Genomic DNA, 18,436 nt, shown 5'->3' with positions numbered 1-18,436 from the left:
TGGGGAAAGGATTTTGCTTTTACATGAAAGTCTACATATTTTTTTCACCATCATGAGCTATCAATACATATACAAGTTGCAACTACTTGTGCTTAAACTTGAGTTCATTCACATATTCTTCAATGCCCTTCAACTAATTATGTAGATCTTGAGTGTTTCAATTGCAACCGCACAGGCTACGGGGTGTCCATAATATGTAATCCCATGAGAAAAAGAACCAAGCTTGATGCTCTGAGAGGATATGACATCTGAAACTTCTGGGCTCACAAGAATGCTAATTGGCATATATTCAGAAGAAGAGCCTTTGCCACAGATACAAGGTCTAGTTTAATGTTGTATTTGTCACTACTATACATGCAGCAAAGCCTTCCAAATGCACAGATTACATCGCTCCAAATGCACAGATTGCATCATCATAAATAGAATGCAACAATTGTCTATGGTCCCGCAGTGTGCAATACAAATGGAGCTGGAAGATCAAACTTTTGTGGGCAGTCAGTGTGCAATACAAGGGGAACCATAAAGAGATGCTCATGCAGACTTCTAGATACAAATGTCAACTAGAACACATGAGCCATGAACGATAATTTGGTAGATAACATTTTGAGTGTTGTTTATTAACACTAAAGTTAAACTAATGCCACCAAGGACAACTCAATTTATGTCGGTATTAAAATTTAAATCAATTCGAAGATTCTAAAATACTAAAACAGCAATTGGCTAATTCAAATGTGGAACCAATTACCTATTTGAGGAGAGTTTCACCGTCATTGACAATCTTGGAGGTCCATACTTATTTTGCAGCACCACATTCCTTCCCTTTGAACCCAATGTAACTCCAACCAGCTCTGCCACCATGTCCACCCCTACCTGCACCCAACACCGCCACCAATTCAACCATTAAATTAACCCACTTCACATCTACCTACATCATTCAAATTTAAATCAATTCTAAGATTCTAAATTACATACAGAGCATCAATTCTAAGAATCATACACAAGCAATTGTACCTCTCACAGAGCTGCAGAACAGTGTCCCTGCAAAATCAGCGGTTCATAAGATGTAGGTGATACTGAATGCAATCAATTACATGCAAGACCGTCAAGTTCAACCAATTGCTTAATCCAAAATCTCTAAACACAAAAGTACCCAATCGATTGAGCAAACACCATGAGCAACAACAAAAAACAGAGGGATAATTTCCACTGAAAAATAATAAAAGATTTACCCTCACTTCCTCATGCTCTGAAATGACGAAAACATAGAAACCCAACAAGAAACCCCTCAGACTTCCAATGCCAAAACCGATGATTCCAAAAAAATTGAAACTCCCATTTTTCTCTACTGCTTCAAGAATCTGCAGACAAAAAAAAAATAAAAAATAAATAAAGAACAATAATGGAATTTTAATATCCAATAAGATTTATCCAAATTAACATAAATTTATTAAACCCCATTAACGAGATTCATCCAAATTAACAAAATTTAACCTAAATTGACATAAATTCATCAAACACCATTAACACAAAACTAATTAATAGGTTGTTGGGGTTGGAGAATGGGTCGTTGAGGGGGGCCTTTGGCGGCGAACGCAGTGCTTATTCGCCCACTTGAGTAGGCTTTTGGTGGCGAACGCAGAGTACGTGGCTGGAAACCCACAAGGGAGCAGAAGACGAAAGGGTGAAGGTGCGACGAGGAAGAAGAAGACGAAAGGGCGAAGGGGCGAAGGTGCGAAAGAGAAGGGAGAGAGCAGGACTAGCAGTCCGCTCGTTCTGGAGGGTTCTCGCTAAGACCTTCTAGCGAAGGTTTCAGTCGACGCGAGTCCCTGGTTAATACCATTAAACGTTGTCCTTGTTGCTAACAAACATGGGCTTAGACTAATTATTAGTCCAGTCCAGTCTAGTGAGACTTAGTGAAGGTAAACAAACACACCCTTAGGGTTTTATATGTGGAGGTTGCTGGTAAATAGCAACGGTCCTGGCCACCATCGTAGCCACATTGTTTCTAAAACTACACAGCCCCTAATCCAACTTCTTTCATTGCCCAAAATTTCATCCCATACTTTTCATTCTCTTCATCACCCTCTCCCTCCGAAGGCAACCAGAACCAGCACCAAGTTTAGCTTCTGGGTATAACAAGGCACTTAAAGGTATTAATTTTTTGGTTTCTCTTTCCCTATTATTTTTGTCATTTTTTGGTTTTGTTTTTGAAAATGAAATATACTTTTACATAATCAAATAATTTTTAAATTTATTCTCATTATTTTGTTAGATGAAGGCTTTCAATCTGTCCCATCGATTCTTCCCTTTACTGCAAGACACTGCCGAAAGTCTCAGTCTATTAGGTATATTACCACCAATTGTCTGATTGAATTTTCTTATAGTAACCCCACAAGAAAAACTCCATCTCATACTATTTATAAGGGTTGCAATGTATCTTTCGTCCTACTAAGTAGGATGGATCATAAGAATGGTTGGATAAAAGATTCAAAATCTTTTCTTTATTATCATTCTCTGAGGGTTTACTGTGACTTTTCTGGACCTAATGGCAGACTGTTGTGCACTGAGAGAGTGAACACTCAGTCACTATCTTGCTGGAAAAGAATTGCATGAGTCTCGGAATAAACATGTCATCCATTCTACCATTATTCCTATTGTCAGGGATATTGTTAGGATTGTCTGTGATTTTAAATCAAAAAGAAAACATTTTAACTTTGGTGTCGATGGTTTGTATTGGACGAGAACCGGGTAGTTGTTATATTTCGTAGGTTAGGAGGAGACCCTGGTTCAGTGGATGATGATGTTGGCTTGGAGAAAATGCCGATATCTCTTTTTGGAGGTTCCTCCCTGGTTGTTTGGTGGATTTCTTTACGTGCATTCGTGAAAAAAGTAAGTTTTTGTATTTTTGAAGTTTTTATTTACTTTTGATTTGGATTGTTAAAATTGTGTCTACTTAATTAGTACGATTACTATTTGCTTGATTACTTGCTTCAAAACCAATACGCTCTTATGAGTTTCGAAAGTGGGAGTTTGCTGGAGGTCGTATGTTGTTAGACACGTATTAGAAGGACCTAGTAGAAAGTCAAACATGAAGGAGCTACATAAACGTTGGAGAATTCATGGAAGACGAACTCGTAAGAGAAAAGTTGTTATTCCACAATGGAGAACTGCATTACATTCCTTTGTACAATAGAATGGCATTCTGAAAATGACAACCTTTCTCCATTGTGTAATGCAATGCATTCCGCCATTGTGGAATGACAACTTTTCTCTCATGAGTTCGTTTTCCATGAATTCTCCAATGTCTATGTAGCTCCTTCATGTTTGACTTTCTACTAGGTCCCTCCAATACATATCTAACAACATAGGTCCTCCAACAAACTCTTACTTCGGAACTCATAAAAGCATATTGGTTTTGAAGCAAGTAATCAAGCGGGCAGTATTGGTACTGATTAAGTAGACACAATTTTAACAATCCAAATGAAAAGCAAATAAAAACTTCAAAAATACGAAAACTTAAATTTTTTCACGAATGCACGTAAAGAAATTCACCAAACAATCAGGGAAGGAACCTCCAAAAACAGACATTGGTGTTTTCTCTAAGCCACAATCATCATCCACTGAACCAGGGTCTCCTCCTAACCCACGAAATATAACAACTACACGGGTTCCCGTCCAATACAAACTATCGACACTAATGTGAAAATGTTTTCCTTTTGATTTAAAATCACAGACAATCCTGACAATAGGAATAATAGTAGAATGGATACATGTTTATTCCTAGACTCATGCAATTCTTTTCCAGTAAAATAGTCACTGAGTGCTCACTCTCTCAGTCCACAACAGTCTGCCATTAGGTCCAGTAAACCCTCAGAAAATGATCATAAAGAAAAGATTTTGAATCTTTTATCCAACCATCCTTATGATCCATCCTAATTAGTAGGACGAAAGATACATTGCGACCCTTGAATTTACCATTATAAACAATATGAGATGGAGTTGTTCTTATGGGATTACCATAAGAAAACTCAATCAGACAATTGGTGGTAATATACCTAAGAGACTAAGACTTTCGGCAGTGTCTTGCAGTGAAGGGGAGAATCAATGGGATAGATTGGAAGCCTTCATCTAACAAAATAATGAAAATGAATTTAAAAATTATTTGATTCTGTAAAAGTAAATTTCATTTGCAAAAACACAAAAATATGGCAAAAATTATAGAGAGAGAAAGAAACCAATGTTAATGTCTCTTTTTGATTTCTTGTGATTTATACAAGAGAATGGCATTCAGAAACACGTATAATTTCTTTTTTTTATTTTGTTAATGTTGAGCTCTATAAATCATTTGTGACTTGTCAGACATACAATTGTGTGTATTATGAATATACATCTGCATCAAATAATTGATTCTTTTAGCAGAAGATCGGGTTTTATTAATTGGTTGCATTATCTTCGATGCAATGAATCAAATCTCGTATTTGAGTTCAAAATAAGGCAAAACTCTCCAATGCATATAAAACTTAAAATTCATAGTTGGATTTTGTGAAAAGTGAGAGTTAAATTTTGGTTTCAATATGAGATTTGAGTCCTTAGTGGAACATATGCCAATAAGAAAAAGTTCATTCAATATGAAAAAATAGGTTTAACTTTGAGTCATTTGCATCGGAGATGCTCTAACTAGGTTGTCTTCCGTAGCCGTCGACTTGTGGACTTTGTACATACATCTTTGGTTTCTTGAATACAGGTATATATATGTATATATTTTACATTTGTTTATTTCGTTGGTAAAGTTGATCTGCTAGGGTCCAAGGTTCCACTGTCAATGAGGGACAAGAGGGGGACATGTGATGCCAAAAACGTAACTCCCAAAGTGAGAAAGTGGGGTACATTACATACTGATACACAACACAGTAAAACACACGACAACCAGCCTCCTCCATGGCAATGGCATGCTACATATTGCACATGCAGTATGAAGATGTGTATTGATTCTGGGGCTCTTTGTGGGAGTGGAGGAGAACATATTTCTTTTATTTCTTTGTTAAATCATACATACCCTAAAGACTTATAGCAGGGCATATCTAAAGGTACGTGCCTTGAAAAATTATGTGTATGTATATAACAATACATTTCATTAGACTGGGGTTGCAGCATGTACCCGTGGACCACAAATGGTCCATGCCCAATTGCACTGTATCCAGTCGCTCATAACTGTTTATAATCCCAACCTGAATGTAGTATAACCTTCTTGTAGGATTGAATAAGGGATTGTTTGATGTTTATTATAATATCATCATTCAGGAACCAATTCATCCGAATTTATTAAAGCATTTAAATATCCTTTTTTAGCTTAATATTGTTTGTGTTTTTTGTTCCAGTCTAAACTTAATTCTGTTTATGTAAATCTTACTTTTCATGATTTTGATTTCCGTTAACTATTCAATGATGATAGTAGACCGTGTGGACTAGGGAATATCGGTTATATTGTGTTGATGATATTTCTCTTATTCATGCAACTGATATTCCCCTAGTCCGTAGTCCATAGTCCATATATATAAGCTTTCCTTTTATATGTACTATTCAAGTTGTCCGTCATTTAGAATCTAATTTCTTCAGTAACAATATTGTGTAAAATTAAAAAAAATTGAAGAATGGGATTCAGCACAGAAACGTAAAATTATACCCATTCATTCATATTAAATTGATTCTAAGATAATTAACAAGAACACCCATACATTTCATCTGAATGATACATTTCCGGTTATACTGTAAAGCATTAAAAACTAGAAAACTCCCAACCCTGAAATCCTCCCATTTGCTAAGAGCACACCATCTTCCCTTCCTCCATAACTACGACGATAGCCCTCCTCCTTAGCTTTTATTCTTCAAATATCTCTTTGTTCCACGATTTCATGGCTATTTAAAAAACTGGACATCCTTCAACGTGAATACCTGGTGCAATGGGGCATGTCGCCAGAGGACAATGATCGAGTTCAGTCCCCCACCATTTCAATTCGTGCTTCGGATTCTGCAAGGCGAAGAATAGGAGGACACCCATGAAAGCTGTCCCCGCATCCAAAGCTGCAGACAGGACGTAGTTGTATTTCTGCCACCAACGCTTGTGGTATTTGAACACGAAGTAGTTGAAGATACCTCCGGTGATAAGCCAGCTTGCTATATTGGTGGGAGTTGCAGGCGGCATCCCCGCAAAGCCATAAGTGATGACTGGCATGTTGATCAATGGAATCCATTTCTTGTCTGGGAAGATTTTGCTCATTGCACAAATTGGAAACGGCAACAAAGCTCCAACAAGGAATAGCCACACCAAGTTCCTATACAATCCTCTGGGTCCAAACAGTCGCCTTGGTCCAATCAGACCCCATATAACAGAAGCATCGAAGGTGACTCTGTATTTAGGACAAGTCCACGGGCTGTTTGGATTGTGGGATTCAACATCGCATATGCTCTCGATGTTTTCCAGCATCCACCATGCAACTGCGAGGTTCACAATACCGGCAACTAGAGTTCCCACCAGCTGGGAACAAACATCATGAAATGTCAGTTTCAAAAAAACACAAGTGTCAAACCGGGAATAATTACCTTTAGGAACAAAAACAGAAAGGTTAAGCATAGGTTTCTGTGCTGAATCAAATACCTGAGCAGTGTACATGCACCGAGGTGGAATCTTCATATAGTGCCCAAGTTTGAGGTCAGACAGGAAAGAAAGAGCGTGGACAGTGCTGATTCGTCCATAGATTTTGAAAAGCAAGTTTGCAATTGGTTTTCCTGGTAGAATATACCCAATCATGAATTGTGCTATGATATCAAATCCAGGTTGCTGCACAGAAGCCACACCAATGGTTAGAGAGGTTAGAATGATATTTCACAGTTTGTTAGTACATGCCAGAACAAAGGTGGGGAACATTTAAGAAATCGAAAAATTACTTGGTTAGTGGTAGCTTGAATGACTCCAACAGGGAGGGTAACGATGAAAGACAAGACAAAGGCAAACAACAAACCCCACCATGGCAGCTGCACAGTTTCTTTCCATACAAAAGACATCACCAGGGACAGGACGACGCTCACAGCTAACAAAACAAGGAACCACCACTCAGGCACTTGTTTGTAATTTTTCATCAATTTCTCATGAATATCCATTTTCGCGTTCTTCATTGCCGATTTGCTTTGCTGCAAAATAGCTCTATGAAAAGGAATAAAGGATCAGTTTGTCAGTTTAGTCAAATATATTTTTATGTAATTGCTGTGCAGACGCTAACGTTGTGTAGACACTAAGAGAAGCTATGTCATTTAAGAATTGAAAGTACCTTCCGTGAAACAGTGCCACATGAACTAGGGTTGCTGAAAATCTTGCAAATCCCGATCCAATGGACAAGGCGAAAAGGGGGCTAAGATAAAGCTTGCCGTAACTATTATAGGCATCAATATTAAGATCAAGCTGGGGTGTTAAGATCTTGGTAGTTTCGTATTTATGCCCAGTAGAAGTGAACAGCTTGTTGGAAAATATAGGGAACTTTTGAGCATCGAAAGTGTTAAACTTCCAGTAACAAAGAGGGACAATGATGTAGATGAAGATGACAAATCCAACCCCAACGTTGAGAATGGAAGTCCATGGCGTGACGAGGGGGCTGCCACGATAAGCAGAAATCCCAGCCCAATCGAAGTTGAAGGCACCAACACCAAGTCCATTGTAACTTGATCCGATCTGCTGAGCTGTGATACTGTGTGGCCAAGCCCAGCAGACCCATGAGAAGAACGTCAAGATGGGGAAGAGATAGCCGGGGAGTGCATAGTAGAGAAAGCTTGCTGTCATGGCAATGAGAAAAAACTGCAACTGGGTAAGGCCCTTCTCTTTATGTTCTTTTTCATGGAGTGCTCTGTGGGTAAGTCACACAACAGCAAAACAGAAACAGCAACAAAGTTATTGATGTGATCAAAATTGTAGCGTTTTAAGTCGAGACGAATATTATTCCCAATCTGTCAAGAGACAGAGCATGAAGAAACGTTCTTCTCAGGAATCTCAACCATTGAACATGCAACAACACATGGCTTATGATTTCACTGAAATTATTACACTTCCTTTGGTTGGCTAAGATTGGAGGAATGAATACTATGTTGTTTTGAGTTTTCACCAGTGAGCTTAGTTATCCTAGTTCAGTGAGGAACAAAGAATTCAACTTTATCTTGAATTTTTATTCTCAACAACAACCAAAGGAAACATTGATTAAGAACGACACATGACAAAAACCAAGTCTTTACCTAAACAGAGAAACCTGAGCAACGTTGGAAGGCCACCACATTTCCACCGGGTCGACCAAGTACCTCCTGAAAATCCCAGCCCATCCATACCCAATTATCTGCAACAAATCACCAAAACCCAGAAATTAAACTTTATTCACAACATTAATTCAAAGTAAAATCACATCAAATTGGAGAAAAAGTCCAACAATTTGGCTTCTTGATTTTCTTTTCTAGCCTCCGTCCACAAACATAATTTATTTTTCCTTTTTAGATCAGGTAATGAACTTTTTCTGAATTTAAAAGGCTATATATTTGATACATATAGACAACTAAATAATTTTATGTAATTGAGTCTTATAGAGACGATTTTAAAATGATGATTAAAATTTTCATAAGTTGAAAATACGCTAATAACAAAGATGCATAGGGTGGATACAAATATTATCCATTCTCTTTGAAGAGAAAGTAGTAATTAGACAATAAAATCTAAAGAAAACTAATGAAAAATGTTTGAAAATTTTGAATTTTAACGATAATGATAAAATAAAGAGTAAAGTAAATAGTACCAGGATTCACTTTTTAGTGTAAAAATGTAATTTTTCGTTAAAATGAACAATACCGAAAACTTTTCGTTAAAGTACCTATAATCTATGCGAGGAAAAATCATAATTTTCCAAAATCTCTACCCTACAAATATAAAATTCAGAAAGCGATAATTAAATATAAAGAATAAATATTGAAAAATAGAATAGTGGTCGTGGAACCTGAGTGGTAAGGACGATGACGAGGCTAAGGATAAAACTCAAGCTCTGCTTGTAATAGGCCTTCATAATGGTGATGGCGCCAATCGAGTAGGCATCACCCCCACCGTAAGAAATCCCACAATTCGCAAAAATGGTAACAATAACATGCTCCTTTATGTTGAAGGGCCCGGGGTTGAGGCTGAACCGCCACCCGCGGAGGCTGTGCTGGCGGCTGGGGAGGGCGGAGGCCATGAACTTTCCGATGGGCAGCGTAATAATCTGCATGAGGATGGCGGAGATTGCCAGCGGCTGAGTGCGGAAGCTGAAGAAGGTGTTGAGGAAGATTAGGAGAGTGCACGACGTCAGCCCCAAGAACAACGCCCTGAATGTCATCACCGGCATCGTCGGGTCGTCGGTCTCCGGCACCACCAGCGCCACCTCTTCTATTTTGCATCGCTTGTGACCGTCCGATTCTGGAAAATCGTGATGTGGGTAATCGTCGCCGGCGCTGTTAGTGCCGTTACGCGCCTTCTCTGAGTCCCTTTGGTTATTGGACGCCATTGAAACAAAGTTGAAAGCTCTCTCTCCCCCTCTGTTCTCCCTTTCAGAGTCGACTAAGTATGTGTCCGTCTGTTTTTGTGGTGGTTGCTTGGAATTTAAAGTGTCGAGACTCAGAGAGTAAGACCACGAAGTAGTTAATGCACTCATATTTCATAAGACAGAAGATAGATAATAGATGGTTACAAGATTCTGTCTTCTTTTATGACATTTGTGGCCTTAAATTGTTAGAAAGTCAATGTAACTAGATAGGAATGTTTTATTTAATTGATTTGTAATTGATACTTTCTGTTATCGTATTCCTAGTTTCTAGGTCTTCTTGTTGTACAAGGAAAGGTATTGTATATATTGAGCATTCTATCAATGAAATGATTTATTCTGGCTAAATACAGTTTTCACATGGTATCAGAGCAGGTTCCAAACCCTAGCTCTTTTCTCCGCCGAAACCACCAGAACCTTTTTTTCGTTCGTTGTCCTCCTTCTCCATGGCTGACAGCGACAACACCATTATCAAGAAGGGCGACGGCGAGAGTTTTGCCGACCCTTATTTTCTTCATCCTTCAGATCATCCTGGTTTGATTTTAGTCTCCAAAAAATTGACTGGGGACAACTACAACACTTGGTGCCGAGCTATGGAGATTTCTTTAGGTGCCAAGAACAAAATTGGTTTTATTAACGGCAAGGTGAACATGCCATCTGAAACAAAGTAACCCGATGCTTACGCCGCATGGCAGAGGTGCAATAACATGCTACTTGCATGGATCATCAATTCCATTGAATCTGATATTTCAGATTCAATTCTTTACTTGAAGACAGCCTATGAAGTTTGGGAAGATCTTCAGGAAAGATTTTCTCAAAGCAATGCTCCACGAATTTTTCAGCTTCAAAGAGAGATTGCCTCTCTCACCCAAGGCCAACAATCTGCGGCTGTTTATTACACAAAATTGAAGGGTCTTTGGGATGAGTTAGCATCCTATAGTTCTTCAACAATCTGCACTTGTGGCGCACAACATGAAACCAATAGACTTATGCAGTTCCTCATGGGATTGAATGAGTCTTACAGTGTTATTCGTGGACAAATCCTATTGATGAATCCACTTCCCTCCTACCGACAAGCGTATTCCTCGATCATCCAAGAAGAAAAACAACGGGAGTTAGGCACTGGATCCCGCAATCTAACTGAACCAGCAGCCATGACGGTTCGCCATCAGCAGCAATCTTCCAAGAAGCAGCAGCAACAGTCGCAGACCAGCAGCAACAGTCGACCTCCTCTTCACTGCTCTTACTGCGACGCTAAGTATCATACCGTTAAGACTTGTTGGCAGAAGAATGGTTATCCACCGGATCATCCCCGTCACAATCCCAACAAGACACGCAACTCCAAACAAAATGGTGGTGGTAGCGGCTTCTCTCGTGGAAGTTCTTCTGCTCATCACGTTGCTTCTACTCCCACCATCAAGGATCTTCAAGCTGCTGTGCCCAACCTGTCCGAGAAACAATATGCAGACATCTTTTCTGCCTTGACTTCCAAGAATGACAAACCACAAGTTGCGAATGAAGCACCACAAGCCCATGCCGCTCTCACTTCTCCACCGCCCTCAGGTTTGTCTCCGCTTGTTCCCGGTCGATGGATCATCGACAGCGGAGCAACGGATCACATCACTTGCTCATCTAGTTTATTGACAAATTCCATTAACAATACCTCTATGCCGCCTGTCTCACTGCCTAGCGGAGAGAAGGCTTCTATTACTTCGATTGGCAATATTCAATTAAGTGATTTACTACAATTGAAAGATATTCTATGCGTGCCTTCTTTCCAAGTTGATTTATTATCTGTTGGAAAAATTACAGATGGGTTACATTGTTCAGTGACTTTTTTTCCCTCTTGGTGCATTTTACAAGACCTGATTTCGAAGGTGATGATTGGTGTTGGTAAGCGACGGGGCAATCTCTATTACCGTGTGGCGTTGGCTTCTACTTCCTCTCTGCAAAGCCGACCCTCCTGTCACCTCATTACCGTTTCTGCTAACCTTTGGCACCGCCGTCTGGGGCATCCTTCTCTTGGGCGTCTACAATATTTAGCAAATAAAACCTTAAATTTCCCTTTTGATTCAAGTCATCGTTGTCATGTTTGTCCGTTGGCTAAACAAACTCGCCAACCTTTTAGTTGTAGCTCCATTTCAACTTCTAGTTTTTTTGAACTTTTGCATTGTGACATTTGGGGTCCTCATAAGACTGCCTCCCTTACTGGTGCTCATTATTTCTTAACTATCATTGATGATTTTTCTCGTTTCACCTAGGTTTTCTTAATGCGACACAAACATGAGACACAACCTACCCTCAAAATTTTTTTGCTTATATTGAAACTCAATTTCACACCAAAATCAAACAAATTAGAGTCGATAATGGGGGTGAATTTTATTCCATGCGGGATTTCTTCTCTGACAATGGGATCATTTATCAACACTCTTGTGTTTACACACCACAACAAAATGGTGTTGTAGAACGCAAGCATCGCCACATCCTAGAAACTGCCCGAGCTTTGCGTTTTCAGTCTCATTTACCAGTTAAGTTTTGGGGGGAGTGTATTCTCACCGCCACTTATCTCATAAACCGTCTCCCTACACCATTACTTTCTAGAAAATCACCATTTGAGATACTATACCACAAACCACCTTCTTATTCCTATATGCGTGTTTTTGGTTGTCTTGCCTATGCCACGTCTGTCCATCATTCCTCCAAGTTCTCTCCGAGGGCTCATCGATGTGTTTTTCTTGGTTATCCCCCAGGTCAAAAGGCTTATAAGCTTTATGATCTTGAGACACATAAAATTTTCACCAATCGGGATGTTATTTTTCTTGAAGACACATTTCCTTTTGATCCATCCACCACCGCTGCACCCTCCTCTCCCTTATCCGATTTACCTCATTCTACACCTTTACCCATCCCACTTGATCCCATCACCCTTGACCATTCCACCACTACTCCACTAGATATTGTCCCCTACACTTCCACACCGCTTGACCCATCCCCACCGCCTGACTCATCCTCACATCCTCCTACCTTTCATCCCTTCACGGACCCCCCCCCACGGACCCCACCCCTGACCTTCCTATTTTTACTCAACCCACCCGTTTTTCCACACATCAAGAAGCCCAATGTTTGTCTCCGTGACTACGTTTGCTCGCAGGTGATGCTTGCCCCTACTCCAATCTTCGTCGCCTCCGTCATCCGGTTCCACCAAAGGTACTCGTTATCCCATTTGTAATTCTATTTCCTATCACAGATATTCACCATTGCATCTTTCTTTTGTTGCTCACATTAGTCGAAGTGTAGAACCTTCTTCTTTTGCAGAGTCTCTTCAAGACCCTCATTGGCGCGCAGCTATGGATTCAGAACTTGAGGCACTTTCTTCCAACAATACCTGGACTCTTACTCCGCTTCCTCCTGGCAAGCGTCCCATTGATTGTCGGTGGGTCTACAAGATCAAGCATAATGCTGATGGTTCTATCGAGCGTTACAAAGCTCGTTTAGTGGCCAAAGGATTCACTCAAGCCGAGGGGATTGATTATCATGACACTTTCTCTCCCACCGCCAAAATGATCACAGTTCGCTGTCGACTTGCTCTTGCCGCTGGTCAAGGGTGGTCTCTTCAACAATTTGATGTTCATAATGCCTTTCTTCATGGCGACCTTCAGGAAGAAATTTACATGTCCCTTCCTCCTGGTCTTCGACGTCAGGGGGAGAACCTTGTATGCTGCCTCAACAAGTCCTTATATGGTCTCAAGCAAGCCTCTCGACAGTGGTTTGCAAAATTCACAGAAGCTATCCTTGCCGCTGGTTTTACTCAGTCCAAAGTAGATTATTCTCTCTTCACCCAAACGAACGGTACATCCTTCACAGCTTTGTTGATTTACGTTGATGATATTATTATTACGGGCAACAATTTAGATACCATTAATGCTCTCAAACAGTTTCTTCATACTCGCTTTCGTATTAAGGATCTTAGCAATCTGAAATATTTTCTAGGTATTGAAGTTTCTCGTTCAAAAAGAGGACTATGTATTTCACAAAGAAAGTATGCCCTTGAAATAATCAAGGATTGCGGCCTTTTGGGTGCAAAACCAGTAGGATATCCAATGGAGGAAAACAAACTTTCAGATAAAGGTGAATTACTCAAAGACCCATCTTTGTATCAAAGATTGGTTGGACGGTTGATTTATCTTACCGTTACTAGACCAGACATCACATACTCCGTGCATGTACTCAGCCGTTTTATGCATCAACCGCGTCAACTACATATGGATGCAGCACTTCGAATTGTGCGGTATTTGAAGTCTGCACCAGGTCAGGGCTTATATTTTCAGTCAGATAATAAGTTAACTTTGAGAGCCTTTTGTGATTCGGATTGAGCTGGTTGTCCGATAACTCGACGTTCTACGACTAGGTATTGTATATTCTTGGGGAATTCGTTGATTTTGTGGAGGACTAAGAGGCAGAAAACGGTCTCACTTTCTAGTGCTGAAGCCGAATATAGGGCTATGGCTGGAACATGTTGCGAGCTCATTTGGTTACGTTATTTGTTAACAGATTTGAATGTACCCATTTCAGGACCTACCATTATGTCTTGTGATAACCAGGCAGCATTGCATATTGCTGCTAATCCTGTCTTTCATGAGAGAACACACCACATAGAGATGGATTGCCATTTCGTTCAGGACAAGATTTTAGACGGCTCTATAGCTACTCGATATGTCAGTTATTCTCAACAATTGGCAGACATATTTACAAAGGCCTTAGGCAAAGAAAAATTTTCATCCATGTTGGGCAAGTTGGGAGTTCTTGACATCCACTCTCCAACTTGAGGGGGAGTGTTAGAAAGTCAATGTAACTAGATAGGAATGTTTTATTTAATTGATTTGTAATTGATACTTTCTGTTATCGTATTCCTAGTTTCTAGGTCTTCTTGTTGTACAAGGAAAGGTATTGTATATATTGAGCATTCTATCAATGAAAGGATTTATTCTGGCTAAATACAGTTTTCACATAAATATTATTGGCCTCGTTTTAAGATTCTGTCTTCTTTCGTATGGTATTTTGAATAAAATAACCGTAATTCAAGTCAATTTTATGTAATTTTATTTATTTTTGTCCAATGTAATCGGAATAATGGGTGATACATTCCGTGTTAATGTACAAATGGTGAGATATGTGTGATAATGTTCAAATGGTGGGATATGTATGTACCACTCGTGTTCCAGTCACAATAATATTTTTTTTTATTTTACAGCGCTTGTGGGCCCACTTAAATGTATCGTTCTTACCACATGGGTTCGATGGGACCCACATAAAAGTCTCTATATTGCCACGCAGGATAAAGGAAAATGATCCTCGCCAGATCCTTTTTCTAAGGATCTCATAATCGTGTTCGTTTATCGTACATCGTACGGTTAATTTTTGTTAGGTACTATTTATATTTATTTTTAAAAATTTTAAATTTAAAATAATTTCTAACCGCATAATATATGATAAATAAATATGATTTCAGAATCTTTTGGATTCCCAAGAAAATAATCCTCGTTGTATCCTTCACAGATAAGGACTTGTTTTGTCATTGTGTTTGTTCTAGTTCGAAGACAAATACAATGGCATCCACGTGGCAAATGTTGGACCATCCTCTGGCGTTAGAATTTTTTTAGTCAAATAGTGCATTGACGCGGGTGTACGCCAGCCAATACATTTTGATCAGTTGTCACATTAATCCAACGACAAATTTTCAATGCAATCGGTATCAAGATAGTATATCATGTGTTATCATACAAATAATAGAATATGTGTGCTAAAAAATTAATAACTTAAAAATAAAATTTTTCATTACTTCTATAAAAACATGTGGTGTACCACCCGTATTCCCGTCACAATAAAAAATTTCTTTAATCCAACAATACTTCAAACTCGAAATAATTTGTGATTGATGAACAAAACTTTCTACTTGTAATTAGATATGTACTAGGAAGTGATGCCCACGCGTTGCTGTGGAATAAGAAAATTTGTTGGTAATAACAACTAAAAAATTATTAAAAATAGATTGAGCATAATTTGTAAATTGTTAAGTTTTGACTAATGTTGTATTAATTTATACAAACAAATGCATTAAGAAATAAAGAGTAAGTGAAATTGGATACAAACCTAGGTTAAGAATTTTGATAATGTCTCGCGTTATATGAGAGTTATAAAACTCTTGTAAATCATGTTATGATTAAATAGCAGTTTATTTATGAATATTATCATTTTTAAAATAAAATTAAATAGCGTTGTAAGACGGATCAGGTTTATGTAAATTGGTAAACTCAATTTTGATTATCTGGAGTAAGAATCATCATTTCTATCTTTTCTCTTCAGAGGAATTTAACTATTACGAATTTATATAGATACTTTCTTCTTCTAACTTAATGTGAATACATGACTAATTATTTGTTTGTCTGGTGAAAGGTTAAATTGAATATTCAAAAGTATAAACAGATATCTTTCCCCTAAAGATAAACCTATCCATATTTTTTAATATGTGAAAGAACATATTAGGTTAAAATATGTGGAGCGGGTATATCTCTAGTGTAAATGTCTAGTTTGATACTTTTGGATATTCAATTTAACGTTTTAATATGCAAGCAGGTAATTTGCCATGTATTTAGATTATGCGAAGAGAAGATAGTTTATATATATTAGTAATAGCTAATTCTTTTTTACATACCCCGATCCGGAATGTCCACTAGGACTCCGAATTGAGCTATGCTAGCCAACACCTGAAAGGTGACGAAGCCATAAAGTGTAGTGATGTGGAAAATGTGAATCAATTTAAACCTTAAAGTGCCTAAGTATAAGAGCGCACTGGTAAGCGGGAATGAACTCATATCACACGTGATGTCAGAGCGTAAGTAAAGTACAGTAAAGTGGATTGAGAATTATAGCATCGGAGGTAGTCTCCAATACCATATTTGCCAAGAATCCTTGTTGAAACAAAAGTTCAGCTGCTAAACCTGGAGAGGCGAAAAACAAAGGTGAGTGGGTCTAAAAATAAAGTTTTATAAAAACCTTTTCCAAAATAATAATAACCCCTCACCATAAAACAAGTATACTTTCCAAAATATACGTACTACGTATGGTAAGAAATTACTTAACGTAGCATACAAAATCTCAAGAATTCGATACGGCACAATATTTCATAAGTAAGCACATGATGTCTATAATCACATATGCTTGCATAAATAAACATATCACATCGAGTGCTTATTGACACGTGCTAACACACGAGTTCATGCAGAAGTAATCTAACATGAACGTTACTGGGTGTAATCATAATAAACGCTTTAGTACTACAATCACCTGAAGACTGGCACTAAGCGCATCACATACGAGTCGGAGTTGCCTATTGCAACCTGTTCGACAGGACTGGCACCTACAATGGATCCAAGGTGAGCATGCTGTGCAATGTGAACATCCACGTGAAGCTTGGCCCTAGCCTGGGCAAGTACTAACACCGGTGCAGCAACGATAAGCAAATAACACAAATATAATCATGCCACAGTGATTCGATAATTCTAGTCAACATCACATTATTCATGAACATAAATATAATTAAGGTATCCCCTTATATTAAGCTTACATGTGCATCTTGTAGGATTATTTCATAATTTTCCAACAATAAGACATTTCTTATAAACGTTAATTTAATTATGGCAATCATTTAGAAAATTCATTGATAAGTATATATGTGGAAACTAACCAACATATACACACACACACACTATATGAAAGAAAAGACCCACTCACAGATCATGTTGTCGAGTTGAACCAGCCTCGTAGCATCGAGAGTCCTTGCGATGCATTTTGCCTAGAAATGAAATCATTTATGTAAATAAGTAACGTATTAATACATAAACGCGTTTTCGTACCAAGTATGGCTAATAAAGAAACTATTTTAAAACGGTCGAATTTCAAAAAACGGAGGGCGAATTCCGGTCCGGTACGTCGAGAAACCTAATAAAGGACCTCGAGTTCTTCCAAGCGCTGCCACAATGTGGCTGCACAGGCAGCCAGGCGCCCACCCGCGTTCGAGTATGATTGTACTCGCATTCCTCGCGAGGGCCTGCGTTTTGCAGGTTGAACCGCCGACTTACAGAGCTCATTTCGAGCTTGGTTCTTAACCAAATTCAATGATTCAAGCACCCATTTAAAGCTATGAATATAGGGAATTGATCTATACCCATTTGAGGCTATGCTATAATCGGAGCTAGCCGAAAAAGTGATCCGAAAGTGCCACTACGGTGAAAAGAAGAATATAAGGCTTTGGAATATGAAAGATGTGAAGGTCTTAAGGCTTACCATGGTCGGGAAAAAGGATGAACAATGCCACAGCCACTGTACAAAGTAAATTCCATGATTGGGTTGCCTTCACGATTTGAGCTTTACATAGATAAGGAAGGACAAGGCACAATGATGATTTCATAGTCTGGTTCGCCTGAGTAGTTGGGTAGTGGTGGTGTGGTGCTACTGTGCACGAAGAGTGCAGAGAGAGTTTTTAGAGAGTTTGAAGGAGGGATGTAGAACAAAAGAGAGACAGAGAGGGACATGCCATGGTGGTCTGGTGTGGTAAGGATCGTCAAAGGGTTTTGTTGGCTGTCGTACTGAGAGGGAAGGACGAGAGAGAGAAAGTGAAAATGAGAGATGAGGGATGATAAATGAGGAGGAAGGAGAAAGTCCCAAAAAAAAATGGAGGGGACACAGGAGCATGGGAGAAATGGAGTGTGGGCCCCGACAGCTTACAAAACAACACACACACACACACACACACGCACACACACAAAAAAATATCTCCC

At 38.9% G+C, this 18,436-nt stretch overlaps 1 protein-coding gene and 2 long non-coding RNA genes across 6 annotated transcripts; all 3 read right to left on the bottom strand.

Moving 5' to 3' along the window:
- On the bottom strand, positions 1–1,803 carry LOC103963731. 3 transcript variants are annotated; one of them, XR_669763.3, is made up of 4 exons: positions 1,230–1,803; positions 1,012–1,038; positions 746–870; positions 1–482 (listed from the first exon to the last, which is right to left on the bottom strand). It is a non-coding gene; the product is annotated as an uncharacterized LOC103963731 (long non-coding RNA). The 3 variants fall into 3 exon arrangements; XR_669762.3 differs by having other exon boundaries at positions 1–469; XR_007260847.1 differs by having other exon boundaries at positions 1–870.
- A 3,854-nt stretch (positions 1,804–5,657) lies between these two features.
- Positions 5,658–9,724, bottom strand: LOC103963732 (oligopeptide transporter 3-like). The gene is made up of 6 exons (XM_009376584.3): positions 9,024–9,724; positions 8,278–8,375; positions 7,326–7,895; positions 6,946–7,201; positions 6,656–6,838; positions 5,658–6,535 (listed from the first exon to the last, which is right to left on the bottom strand). Exons 1-6 carry the CDS (start codon positions 9,708–9,710, stop codon positions 5,921–5,923), a joined length of 2,409 nt encoding a protein of 802 aa, XP_009374859.2. The 5' UTR covers positions 9,711–9,724; the 3' UTR covers positions 5,658–5,920.
- A 6,675-nt stretch (positions 9,725–16,399) lies between these two features.
- On the bottom strand, positions 16,400–18,276 carry LOC125480502. 2 transcript variants are annotated; one of them, XR_007260861.1, is made up of 3 exons: positions 17,943–18,276; positions 17,391–17,451; positions 16,400–16,597 (listed from the first exon to the last, which is right to left on the bottom strand). It is a non-coding gene; the product is annotated as an uncharacterized LOC125480502 (long non-coding RNA). The 2 variants fall into 2 exon arrangements; XR_007260860.1 differs by lacking the exon at positions 16,400–16,597 and adding an exon at positions 16,697–17,091.
- Between the last annotated feature and the right edge of the window lie 160 nt (positions 18,277–18,436).

Source organism: the organism of the source record quoted next, unplaced genomic scaffold (genome assembly GCF_019419815.1).
Source record: "Pyrus x bretschneideri cultivar Hongxiangsu unplaced genomic scaffold, Pyrus_bretschneideri_v1 Contig33, whole genome shotgun sequence".
In the NCBI taxonomy this organism is placed as follows: Eukaryota; Viridiplantae; Streptophyta; class Magnoliopsida; order Rosales; family Rosaceae; genus Pyrus; species Pyrus x bretschneideri.
This window is presented reverse-complemented; position numbering and strand designations above follow the sequence as displayed.